This window comes from Bos taurus, chromosome 16 (genome assembly GCF_002263795.3).
Source record: "Bos taurus isolate L1 Dominette 01449 registration number 42190680 breed Hereford chromosome 16, ARS-UCD2.0, whole genome shotgun sequence".
In the NCBI taxonomy this organism is placed as follows: Eukaryota; Metazoa; Chordata; class Mammalia; order Artiodactyla; family Bovidae; genus Bos; species Bos taurus.
In genome coordinates this window covers 51105823-51118424 of record NC_037343.1, presented here as the reverse complement: position 1 = coordinate 51118424, position 12602 = coordinate 51105823, and the positions used below count along the sequence as shown (strand labels likewise).

The 12602-nt window shown below is 60.7% G+C and overlaps 1 protein-coding gene across 1 annotated transcript; it reads left to right on the top strand.

Annotated features, from left to right (window-relative positions):
• Positions 1-4010: 4010 nt before the first annotated feature.
• Positions 4011-9241, top strand: VWA1 (von Willebrand factor A domain containing 1). The gene is made up of 4 exons (NM_001103230.1): positions 4011-4147; positions 5232-5789; positions 7439-7717; positions 7828-9241. Exons 1-4 carry the CDS (start codon positions 4081-4083, stop codon positions 8163-8165), a joined length of 1242 nt encoding a protein of 413 aa, NP_001096700.1. The 5' UTR covers positions 4011-4080; the 3' UTR covers positions 8166-9241.
• The last annotated feature ends 3361 nt before the right edge of the window (positions 9242-12602 follow it).

Below are 12602 nucleotides of genomic sequence, written 5' to 3'. Positions count from 1 at the left end.
GCCGTGGGTGCGTGTGCGTGTGCATTGTGTATGGGTATACATGTGTGTGCGTGTGAGGGCGTGCCTACATTCTGTCTACCGGCCCTCACACTCCTGGCGGGGGTTTTTTCCAGACCCCACAGGTGTAGAGTCTGGGCTTTGTGAGGTTTCCTGATCTGCCCAGGGCCGTGTATTCATTCACAAAGTATTTCCTGGCAACTCAGGTGTCTGCAGGCACACCCTGAGTGGTGAGCAGCTAGGTGGGGCCCGTTCTGTCCTCACAACCGGCCCCCTGTGACAGTTGTGAGCCCTGCCCCCACGCAGGCATGTCAGCCAGAAACTGAGCTGTGGTGGGTGGGCTGGGGAGGACTAGGCAGAGCTCCCTGCTGGCTCTGGGGCCTGAGGTCCCTCCCCCTGCCCCAGGGCCTCACTCTCACCCCTGAGGAGCCCCCCTACCAAGGTGTGGACACAAATCTGTCCTTCCCTGCTCTCTCCTTCCCCACACAAGCCTGCCAGGACCCTGCTTGGGGCTGAGACAGGGCATGGTGGTCACTCCCTGTTGCAGAAGTTTCCAGAACAGGGAACCCAAACTAGGGAGGAGGGTCTCACCTCATGAAGGGCACCACTGTGCAGTTCTTGCACAGGCTGAAAACCCAGGAACAACTGGATGCCCTCCTGCCTTTCTGCCTCCAAGCTCTGACCTTCTGCCTCTAGTCTACAAGGCCTGATATCACCCTCCCCCTGGGCTCTTGCCTCCCCCATGAACACTGCCACTGCCCTTCTGCCTCCCAGGCCTCCTTACTGCCCTCATACATACTGGCAGGCCCTCATCCCGGAGCCCTGGTACTTCCTTTAGCTCCTGCCCACCTGCTCTGACATGACGCTATCATCCAAGAGGAAAAATGAGTAGACACGCATTTTTGCAAGCTTGCCACTTCCCATCCCTCTTCTAGCTTGGCAGGGCTTGGAGGACATGGGCTGTGCCCAGGGCCTGCACGTCCCCAGGGCAGAGTCTGTCATGTGACTGGGCCCATCATGGAGATGAAGGATGAGTGCAGATGGGTTGGCACCCACCCTGTGACCAGGCTGCCCACTTGCCACCCTGGGTGTCGCTGGCTGAAAGATTGGGTAGGGGTTGTCTCTGGGGCCACAAGGGACAGGCTGGGGCACTTAGGAAGTGAAACAATGGGACAGTCAGACCCCCAGGACTGGCCCTCAGGCCCTGGCATGTCCCTGACCACAAACAGGCAGGTTGAGTCTAAAAGAATGTGTGGGTGGGGCAGCAGGGCGAGTGGTGGTAGGCCACCCCCTCCCTCTGCTCTTCCGACTGCTGGGTGTGGTCAGGGGGCCTTGAGCTTGGCCACTCATTCCAGGCCCACAGGAGCTGCCCCCCACTTCCAGTTTTTGTGTCTCCCAGCGTGTGTGGGTGCCTATGTGAGATACAACTGACGTGAAAACCAGCAGCACAGGCACCCCCACGGAATGGGGTGGGGCCAGGCCACTCTGCCCCTCAGGCTCTAGGCTGGGGTCAGAGGCCCCGGGAGCTGCCCTTTTCCCTGGGGTCAACATGACCACAGCTAGCTGGGGACAAAAGGCCCTTCTTCTCTGAGTAGGCGTGGATGGTGTGGAGGAGGGCACATTCCCGTGAACTGGCTGGGGGCAGGGGCAGTGCCTTGGAGAGCAATGTTGTCCCTGGGTTTTGTGGATCCCCATCCATCTGCCTGTGGACTGACAGGCATGGTGGGCGAGTTCTAGGAAGTGACGAATGGGGACTCCCTGTCCCTCCTCCTCGTTCCCAGGACACCTGGGTCAGGCAGGGGCTGGCTCCGGTGGAGGGAGAGGCATGGACTGGGGCCAGCTGTGTCCTGGCCCCCTCTGGTCCTTCTCTGCCCCTCCTGCCCCCAGGCCTGTCTTCCTTCAGAGAGGAGGTTTCCAGGCCATTATATTTGTGCTTCCTCTGGTGCCTGCCTCAGGCCCAGCCCTGGCCTGGACTACTACACACCCCTGGCTGACCCCCACGTTCCCTAGGAATCTTTGTCTGCCCATGTCTCCGCAGGGTAAAGGAGACTCTCCATGATGCTAACAGCAGGGGTGGTAGAACCAGCTGAGCCACAGGGCAGATCAGGGGGCCTGAAGGACAGAGCTGACCCAGTGAGGGTGGGATGGTCTTAGTCTCTCGGGGATCAAGTCAGAGCTCAGCATGAGCATCAGGAGGGGCTCTCAGCCAAAGCAGGTGTCTGAGCTCAGCCAAGGCTGGCAAGAGGCCCTTGTCACCACTGCCGAGGCCAGGTCCCCTGTCCTTTCTCCCTCTGATGGAGAGCTGAAGGGAGGAGGATGCCTGCTTCCTCAAGGGCTTGAGTAGTGGCCAAGAAGAGCAGCTCAATTTTTCCAGAAGGGAAACTTCCCTGTTAGCCCAGCAGCACAGCTGAGGTGTGACTCTGGGCCCACCGCTGGCCACGAGTGGGGAGGCCACAAGGCAGATCCAGCATGGCCTGGTGCCCTGCTAGTGGGTGCCCAGCAAGGTGAAGGATGAGCCAAGTTGTGTCTGCATGCGTGTACTTGGGTCAGTCCCCCGCTGGGCCCTCAGATTGTCTTCAGCTGCCTCCTCTCACGGCCCCATACCCAGAGCAGCCCTGGTCAGCCTCATCTGCTGGAGGGCTGGGGGCCAGGAGCCGTCCTTCTGGGCGGTACACCCTGAACTTTGGGGGTTCAAGCCCACTGTTGCTCCCGGGGCCCAGGCGGAAACACCATGCAGCCTCTGGTCCTAGCTGAGGCCTGAGGTCTGTGGAGCTGAGCCAGCCCTGTCACTGCCAAGATTCCCGGCAAGGGGGGGTGTGGCAGGGACACAGTTCTCGCTTGTTCCTGCCCCAGCTACTCAGGCTCAGCTGAGCTGCTTCCTTTTTTAGACAAAGTCAGAGCTCCAGCCTGTCTCACAGCCTGGCGTCTCACCTGACAGAAAGGGAGGAAGGAAAACCATTGAGTTTCATCCGTCCTCCGGGCTGAGCACCTCCTGACAGGGGGGAAGGGAGGGGACATCCTGGCAGAGATGGCCTGCCGCCTCCCCATGCGGACCTGTGCCCCGCCACCCTGCACCGAGCTCCTCAGAGAGGAGTGGCTGGGACAGGACAGTGGTGACCCCACAGGAAGGCATCTTAGGAGGGAGGAGGGCAGTCCGGCCCATGGGACTCTGTCGGCCTTGCCTCACCTGAGGGCAAGGAATTTGCCCTGGAGTGGGTAGGGGGGAGGGCTGAGTGTCCCTCAGGATGCCCCCTGCAGGCAGCCACCTCTGCTCTGGTCCAGCCAAGATCCGAGCTGCAAGGTTCCTGGTCACAGTGAGTCCCTGGAGGGCTTCCCCAGTGCACTGTTGGGGAGGGTCTAGCCCCAGTCCTGGAGTTTGGCCTCAGCCCTGGCCCTGAGCCTCTTATTGGGGACAGCTATAGGCCCCGCATGGTCACATACGACAGGCCTGAATCAGCCACCCTCAGCTGTATGCCTCTTCCTCCAAGAAGCCTGGTGAGGTGGGATCTTTGTGCCCCCTCAGAAACCCCTCCTTGAATGTCTGAGGTTTTTTCTCCTCTCCCAACGTTCTAAGTTCTGCCCTCCTGATCTTTGTTTTCATACACCTTCCCCTTCCCAAGCCTTGTGTTTGGTGTCACCCTCACACTCTAACACCTCCTGGGGCTCTCTTGGACTTGGCTTCAGGGACTCCCAGCGCTGAGGATACATGATACAGGTTGGTGGCTCCCTGCTCTGCTCCTGGCTGGGGAAGGGGGCAGGGGATAGAAGCAGGGCAGACCCCAAGGCCTTACAGCCCAAAGGGAGACCGAAGAGTTATGTGTATACACATAAACATGCCACGCGCGTATGAATGGAGCGTGTGGCCGCGCGCCTGGGCCTCGCGAGCGTGCGCCTCCGCAGAGCCTATGCTCCTCCGGACGCGGGGCAGCGCGCGCGCGCCTCCGAGGGATCTCGGGGCGGGCCGCGGTGGGCGGGGCCTCCAGGGGGCGGGGCCCGGGTCCGACCCGCGCGGCCGCGCGCCCCACAGCCCAGGAGCGAGCCAAAGACCAGTGCAGGGAGAACGCTGCCGTCCCGTCGCGCGCGATGCTGCCCTGGACGGTGATCGGCCTGGCCCTGAGCCTGCGGCTGGCGCGGAGCGGCGCGGAACGTGGTGAGTGAGACGGGCGGCTGGGTCAGGCTCGGCTCTCTGTGCCCGTCCACCCTCTGATGTCCGCGCTGAGCCACGCTCTCCTTCCGCTGCTGTGGGGCCGGGGCGGCTGGCAGGGGACCCCACCCACGTGAGGCGCAGGCCCCGCCGGCAACTCGGCGGGATTTTAGGGCCTGATCGGGGAAGTGGGCGGTGCCAATCGGAGAGACTTGTTCCTGCCTCAGTTTTCCCTTTGCTTGGAATGACCCTTAGACGAAGGATGGTAAGAGGGTTGGTGTCGTTCACCTAGGTTGAGGGAAACTGAGGCCCCTAGGCTAGTACCAGGCCCGAGACACCCCAGGCCGCTGTCTGCTCGTGACCTAGGGGCCCATCTGCTCCCTGGGGAGCGGAGAGCAAGGCGTAGTCGCCTGAGGGATGATCGGGCCCTCAGGCTGCTGCAGCAGGTAACCTGCTTCCTGGGTCCGGACACAGCCGAGGATGGGGCCCAGGCAGGGATGACATCATCTGTAAGTGGGGTCAGGACTCCAACCCAGACTTCTGGACTGTGGGAGAGGCTGCAGTCAGTGCTCTGTCTTCCCCCTGCCTCCTCCTCTGTCCTCAGTCTCCCCAGCTGCCGAATGCCTCCACCCCACCCCCCACCGGTTGCCTTACCTGGAGGGTGAGCTGTGTAGACTACTTCTAGGAAGCCAGGCCCCTGTGGCCCAGACGTATCCACCCACCACTCCTGGGGGCGGGGCCGGACACTGAGCTCCAGCCCGCCTAGATTCCGCTGAAGACAGGGAGGGGTGGGGGCTTGGAGGGGTCAGTTTTCCTTTGCAGTTGAGACAGGAGCCCACAGGGACCCCCTGGTATGTGGCCAGGGTGTAGAACTGGAATTGCTGAGGGTTTGGACCTCCTGTTGGCTTTACTGCCTCTCTCCCCCAGGGGTGCCATCCCAGGACCTTTGAGGTGTAGCTGAGCTGGCCTGGGCTTCCTTGGGTAAAGGCGAGTGCCAGCTTAGGGAAATTTCAGGCCCTGGGGGTTCTGCCCTGGGTGTGGGGCTGTCTGGGGGCCACCATCAGGGGCTGAACCCTCCCCTCTTTCCCAGGCCTTCCGGCATCTGCCCTTCAGGGGGACCTGCTGTTTCTGTTGGACAGTTCAGCCAGCGTGTCTCATTATGAGTTTAACCGAGTTCGGGAGTTTTTGGGGCGGCTGGCGGCCCTGCTGCCCGTGGGTCCTGGGGCCCTGCGTGCCAGCCTGGTGCACGTGGGCAGCCGACCACACACCGAGTTCCCCTTCGGCCAGCACAGCTCAGGCTCAGCCGTCCAGGATGCCATACGGGCTGCAGCCCAGCGCATGGGCGACACCAACACTGGCCTGGCACTGGCATACGCCAAGAAGCAACTGTTTGCCAAGGCGGCAGGGGCCCGGCCAGGAGTGCCCAAGGTGCTGGTGTGGGTGACAGACGGCGGCTCCAGCGACCCCGTGGGGCCCCCCATGCAGGAGCTGAAGGACCTGGGGGTCACCGTCTTCATCGTCAGCACTGGTCGGGGCAACCTCCTGGAGCTGTCTGCTGCCGCTTCGGCCCCCGCTGAGAAACACCTGCATTTTGTGGATGTGGACGACCTGCACATCATCACCCAGGCACTGAGGGGCTCCATCCTCGGTAGGTGGGAGGGGGCCTGGGGAACCCCAGCTGGGAATTCGGGAAGAGGGCTGGGAAGACTCCAGGAGGAACTCACATGCCTGGAGGGAGCAGAGGCCAGGGCTGCACACCCGGCTTCTCCAGGGACACATTCCAACTGGTCACCACAGGGGTCCCACCACCTGGGCTGAGGTGGGACAGAGGACAGGTCTGAGGAAACACCTTCAGGTGAGGCTCCCTACTGGAGAGTGGGGGGTTTGGTGAGGGCTGAGGGACCCGCGGGCTGGATCTGAGCAGATGTGTCTTGTGGCTATGTGGAGAGGTAGAGAAGGAGGTTTCAAGCCTGAGAGCTCTGCACATGTACCCACCATGCCTGGAGGAAGGGGGAGGGCCAGGGCAGGAAGGGCAGAGAGTGCCCCCAACCAGAGCTGGGTCCCTTCTTTCCCCAGGGGAAGGGGGTTTGAGCAAGACTGCACTGCTGGGGATTGCTGGAAAGGAGGCTGGGCCTGGGAGAGCCTGCTGCAGGGGCTAGCAGCTCCCCACGGACTTTCTTCTGGATCCCTCTGACCCAGCTAGGGAGAGGGACAGGGAGGAGAGAGAGGTGGAGTTAAAGGGCCTGGTCACTGGCAGGGTTTGCTGTAGCCACTGCAAAATGCCAACAACCCCAGGGTCTTCCTGAATTTTGGCCTGCAGTTAATCATCCACCTGAAACCGAAAGGAGTTGGTCTGTGGGTTGGAGGGAGGTAGAGGGTCTTTCTGAAGATCTGCTCCAGGGCACCTGGCCCTGGTGGCCCATGGGTCAGCTGCTGGGGCTGAGCCTGAAGGGGACAGCAGGAGAAAGGGCAAGCAGCTGGACAGGAAAAGCCCAGGGCTGCAGGGCAGTGAGGCAGTAGGGTGGCTCTCCTGGGATTGGGGGCAGGGTCTGTGTGTGGCGATGGGCAAGGGGAGTGCCAGCCAGGCAGCTGGGCACCCAGCGTTCACAGCATCGGGTCCTGACTTAACCCTATGTAGACATCTGTTAGCCTCACCCACCTGCCAGGTCACTGAGATGACCCTCTGGGGCTTGGCATCAAAGCTCAGGAGTAACGTTTGGGGGTCCCACCCTAGAGTCCCCCCACCACACTCTCCTCCAGGTCCAGCTGCCCTTGGGCTTGTCACATCTCTCCTACCCCTCAGGACATTCTCCAGTAGCCTGTCATCTCCTGGCTGAACTGTGGGCCCCTTTTCTTTGACTCTCCAGAGCAGAACTGATCCTTGACCCCGTGCTGGTCACTCGTGCTGCCCGGAGTGGTGGGGAGGGCATCCTCTGACATCATTTTGAACCCTGCCACCCTTGAGTGCCCTTTGTCTAGCCCACTGAGTGGTGGGTGGGAAGTGGCCCGCTATGGTTTGGAGCTGAGGTGGGGAGGGAAGCTCCTGAAGCGGCCGAAGGCAGGGGGGTGGAGGCGGGGTGGGGGGGTGGGGGGGGGTGCCGCTGGTTGCACTCACGTCCTTCCTCCAGCCTGGCGCCAGCGCGCTTTGGCAGATCCTTAGCATCTGGTAGGCGTGGCCGAGGCTAGCCTTGCTCCCGGCGCTCCTGCTCCAAGGCTCTGGGAGTCTACCTCGAGTCAGCAGTCAGAGACCCGCGCGAGAAGCCACCTTTGTCCTCTGACCCTCTGCACCCCACTCAGATGCGATGTGGCCACAGCAGCTCCATGCCTCCGAGGTTACGTCCAGCGGCTTCCGCCTGGCCTGGCCGTCCCTACTGACGGCAGACTCAGGCTATTACGTGTTGGAACTGGCGCCCAGCACGGATCCGGGGGCCGCGCGCCGTCAGCAGCTGCCAGGGAACGCCACGGGCTGGGCCTGGACCGGTCTGGACTCAGACACGGACTACGACGTAGCCCTGGTGCCGGAGTCCAACGTGCGGCTCTTAAGATCACAGCACCTACGGGTGCGCACGCTGCCAGGTGAGGCGGGGCACAGGGCCGGGTGGGCTGGGGGTACGGGTCCGGCTGGGCGCCGCGGCCCCCTCCCGCTCACGGGCACTTCTCGCACCCTCACCCCCACGCCCGCGCAGAGGAGACCGGGCCGGAGCTCATCGTCGTCTCGCACACCAGGCCGCGCAGCTTGCGCGTGAGCTGGGCCCCGGCGCTTGGCCCGGACGCCGCGCTCGGTTACCACGTGCAGGTCGGGCCCCTGCGGGGCGGGGCGGCGCAGAGCGTGGAGGTGCCCGCGGGCGAGAACAGCACCACGCTTCAGGGCCTGGCGCCCGGCACCGCCTACCTGGTGACCGTGACCGCAGCCTTCCGCTCGGGCCGCGAGAGGGCGCTGTCAGCTAAGGCCTGCACGCCCGAAGGCGAGCGCAGCCGTGCCCCGCGTCCCCAGCCGCAGAGGACTGGGGGCCGGGAACCGTGAGCCGGTCGCGCCCGCGCACCCGAGGGCCCCCTTCTCCCGATCCCGGTGGGTCTTGACCCGGGGATGGGATGCTGACCGGCCTTAGGCCCGCGGGACCCCCGCGCAGGAGCGCGCCCCGCCTCGGCGTCCGCCCTCCAGGACGCAGCCTCGCCTCACCTTCCGCCGTAGCTATGGCAGCAGCGCGTGCCGTTGCGACTCCCTCCCCTGCCCGGTCCAGACCTGGGCACTCGGTGGTGTCCTTTGGACAGGATTTAGCGGGGAGATGGACAAGGCGTCAGGGGGCCCGTTGAGAACATCAGACTCCAGATGGCTCTGGACCCAGGGCCACAGGGCGCCTGGGCAGCCGGGCCTCCCACTTGTGTTAGAGGCCAGCACGTCTGGTGGCAAAGGCTGGCATCTGTTTGAGGGAGCTTGGCCCAGATGGCCGTTCTGAGTTCCCACCAGCCACTCGGGTCCAGGGTGGGAAGGGAAGGAGCTGGCTCTGGCCAGGTCCCAAAGTTTTCCTGGAGGGGATAGGGTCAGGAAAAGGGGCGGGGAAGTGCTGGCAGTAGATCCTGTGGTTAACAGCTGGGTGGCTGGAGAGGCAGTCTTCACTGGTATGCTCAGCTGGCTTGGCGGCAGTGCTTTGCTTGCTGGGAACAGTGGCCCTGCCTTCCTACCCAGAACCCTCCTGGGCCCAGCCACAGCCTCTGGGACCCAGGTGGCACCTTTTGGGAAGAATGCGACAAGAGCCTGGCATTCAGGACCCTGGATACCGGAGAGCCTGTTCCTGCAGGGCCCCAAGGCTGGCACTTGCAGAGGGTTTTCCCTGTGCTGGGTGGAGGGCCTCTGTGCTGGGGCAGGGACAGGCAAGGTGCCTCTGGGTGCTGCACCCCAGCCGTCCCTGCAGTGTCCACCTCCTGTCACTCCTTACTGTGCTGGGGCCACCGGACAAGTCCCAAGGGCGGGCAGTGCTGCTGCCACGTGGCCCCACAGGCACCTCCTCCACACCTGTGCTGACTCAGTGCTCACTTTTCATCTTCCCCACTAATGACCCAGCCTTTAAAATAAAATACAATAAATCAGATGTAAACTCAGCCCTGCAGTCTCCTGAGAGTGCTTTCAGTTCAGTTCATTTCAGTTCAGTCGCTTAGTCGTGTCCGACTCTTTTCGACCCCATGAATCGCAGCACGCCAGGCCTCCCTGTCCATCACCAACGCCCGGAGTTCACTCAGACTCACGTCCATCGAGTCAGTGATGCCATCCAGCCATCTCATCCTCTGTCGTCCCCTTCTCCTCCTGCCCCCAGTCCCTCCCAGCATCAGGGTCTTTTCCAATGAGTCAACTCTTCGCGTGAGGTGGCCAAAGCATTGGAGTTTCAGCTTCAGCATCAGTCCTTCCAATGATCACCCAGGGCTGATCTCCTTTAGGATGGACTGGTTGGATCTCCTTGCAGTCCAAGGGACTCTCAAGAGTCTTCTCCAACACCACAGTTCAAAAGCATCAATTCTTCGGCACTCAGCTTTCTTCACAGTCCAACTCTCACATCCATACATGACCACTGGAAAAACCGTAGCCTTGACGAGATGGACCTTTGTTGGCAAAGTAATGTCTCTGCTTTTGAATATGCTATCTAGGTTGGTCATAACTTTCCTTCCAAGGAGGAAGCGTCTTTTAATTTCTTGGCTGCAGTCAACATCTGCAGTGATTTTGGAGCTCAAAAAAAATAAAGTCTGACATTGTTTCCACTGTTTCCCCATCTATTTCCCATGAAGTGATGGGACGAGATGCCATGATCTTTGTTTTCTGAATGTTGAGCTTTAAGCCAACTTTTTTACTCTCCTCTTTCACTTTCATCAAGAGGCTCTTTAGTTCCTCTTCACTTTCTGCCATAAGGGTGGTGTCATCTGCATATCTGAGGTTTTTGATATTTCTCCCGGCAATCTTGATTCCAGCTTGTGCTTCTTCCAGCCCAGCGTTTCTCATGATGTACTCTGCGTATAAGTTAAATAAGCAGGGTGACAATATACAGCCTTGACGTACTCCTTTTCCTATTTGGAACCAGTCTGTTGTTCCATGTCCAATTCTAACTGTTGCTTCCTGACCTGCATATAGGTTTCTCAAGAGGCAGGTCAGGTGGTCTGGTATTCCCATTTCTTTCAGAATTTTCCACAGTTTATTGTGATCCACACAGTCAAAGGCTTTGGCATAGTCAATAAAGCAGAAATAGATGTTTTTCTGGAACTCTCTTGCTTTTTTGATGATCCAGTAGATGTTGGCAATTTGATCTCTGGTTCCTCTGCCTTTTTTAAAAGCTTTACTCCTTGTCAAAACACACCAGCCCTGTGAAAGGTTTCAAGTAAAATAAAGGGCTCTGGTAGGAAAGGCTGGTACCCCACCTGGTGCTGGGGTGAAGGGGGAGCCATCCCTTCCCAGCACTGGGTCGCAGGCCACTGTGGCCCTTCTGTGCACCTCCTCTTCAGAGAGCCCAGGCCCTGATTCTTTTGCTGAGACCCCCACCTCTGTTGGCACGGCTACTCCCTCGGCTTCAGTTTGGCTATGCTGCCCCCTGCTAATGGGAAGGAGAACCCCTAATCCAAGCAACTGCAGGGCTGAGAGGTGGTCTTGGGGCCCCAGATGGCAGCTCAGTCCACCTGGCCTGGTGAGTATATTGGGGACGGGGGGTGGCTTCTAGCAATCTAATCTGCCACCATTTTCCCAAACACCTACCTCTGAGCATCCCATGGCGCCCACCCAGGCACCCAGCGCCTACACTACCCACCAGTTCAGTGTGCTTGGTGTTCCTGTGCCCTGCCACCACACACACACACTGCCTGTGTGAGCAGGGTGGAGAGCAGGGCTCAGGTGGTGAATTAACCCCAAGGCAGATGATAGTGCCTGTCCAGGCCCGGCTTGAGGGGCCTACCGGATAGATGTTGTTTCTCCTCCATGTCCCCCCATCCCCTTGAGGCAGGCCCAGGGAAACCTGGCACTGTGGCCTGTGCCACTGAAGGTTTCTGCTTGCATCCTGATTGGTGCTCAGTGGTCAGCTGAGGATCAGAAGCTCCTGTGATCTTAGCAGGAGATGGCTGGTGAGCAGCTCACCTATGGCTGGTGAACCTGAACATCAGGGTCCCAAGGTCCCAGACAGCACTGACCAGGGCCTGGACCCCTCCCCTGGCCTGAACCTGGGCCTGATCCACCCCTGAGGGGCAGGATTTCCCCTGTGGAGGCCTGAGTTCCCCATCCCGATCCCTGGGTGCTCTGCAGGTGCCAGCCCACTAGGCACCCAGAGAGGGCCTCCTTCCATGCTGCACCCACAAGCCCAGCTTGCAGCGCACTGCACAGGCGACAGGAGAAAAGTCCCGAGTGCTGATGGGCGGTTTCCCAGTGGTTCAGTCACACATTAAAGACGAGTGGTGAGCCCCTTCTCCCAAAACATCCTTCCATCCCTGAGAGAGGGCAAAGCAGCTGGAAGATGCAACCCTACTCCCTGCCTCGCCTCATCTCTGCTGGACGCTGAGGCCCAGAGAGAGGAGCCCCAGGTCATCTCCAGGCCTAGGAATGCCTCTCTTGGAAGCCCTCGTCTTGAAAGTGCGGCCTTTGCATCATCCCAGGCAGTTCTCAAAGGTCTTAGAGTCCAGGCTGCATCTGGAAAGTCTCCAGGAAATAGCTTCGTCTCGACCCCACCCCTTCCCTCCACCTCCCCTGACTCGCAAGCCCTGGCTCCATGGTCCACTCTGGGTCAGGCCCAAGCTGAGGCCTGCAGGAACTTACACGTGCCACTTCCCAAGGCAACCCCGAGCATCCCCGCACACCTGAAAGTCATGGGCTGGCCCCACAGGGCCAGGTCCATGCAGCAAGAGTGGGCTGGGCTGGGGAGGAGCTGCTGCTTGGGTGGGGAGAACCCTCGAACAGAGGCTCCTCTAGTGGTGCTGGGTAGGCACGATTCTCACTCACGGGTGACTGCTGCTCCCTAATTTGCAAGGATTTCCTGTGTGGGGTCTTCGCTGCAGCCAGAACTTGCCTGACGGCAGGGGTTTGTGAGAGCCAGGTAATGGACAAAGGCCATCTGTGAGGAGGCTGGATGGCCACTGGGTTTGGATCTAGGTCTCCGGGAGGTGGACGTCCAGGAGTGGGTGGTAGGGCTGGCGGTGTCTCCCTGGAGCAGGAGCTATTTCCATGGCAGCAGTAATAAACTCTGTGGAGCCAGGGCCGGAAGCCCAGCCGCCCTGAGAGACGTGTGAGTCCTCATAGCCTCCTGCTGGGGTGAGGGGGCAGTTCAGGAAGCTAGAGGGCGACAGCTGTGTGTCTGTGCTTTTTTCCTGGGATGAAAATTTTTTTTCAAAGTCCATTAAAACAAAAATGTCAGTGGAAGTCATAGCTCTCCCTAGAGGTGAGTGTGGTAAGGTGGGGACCCTCTGGGAGACCCCACCCCACAGGTTCCAGCCCTTGGGT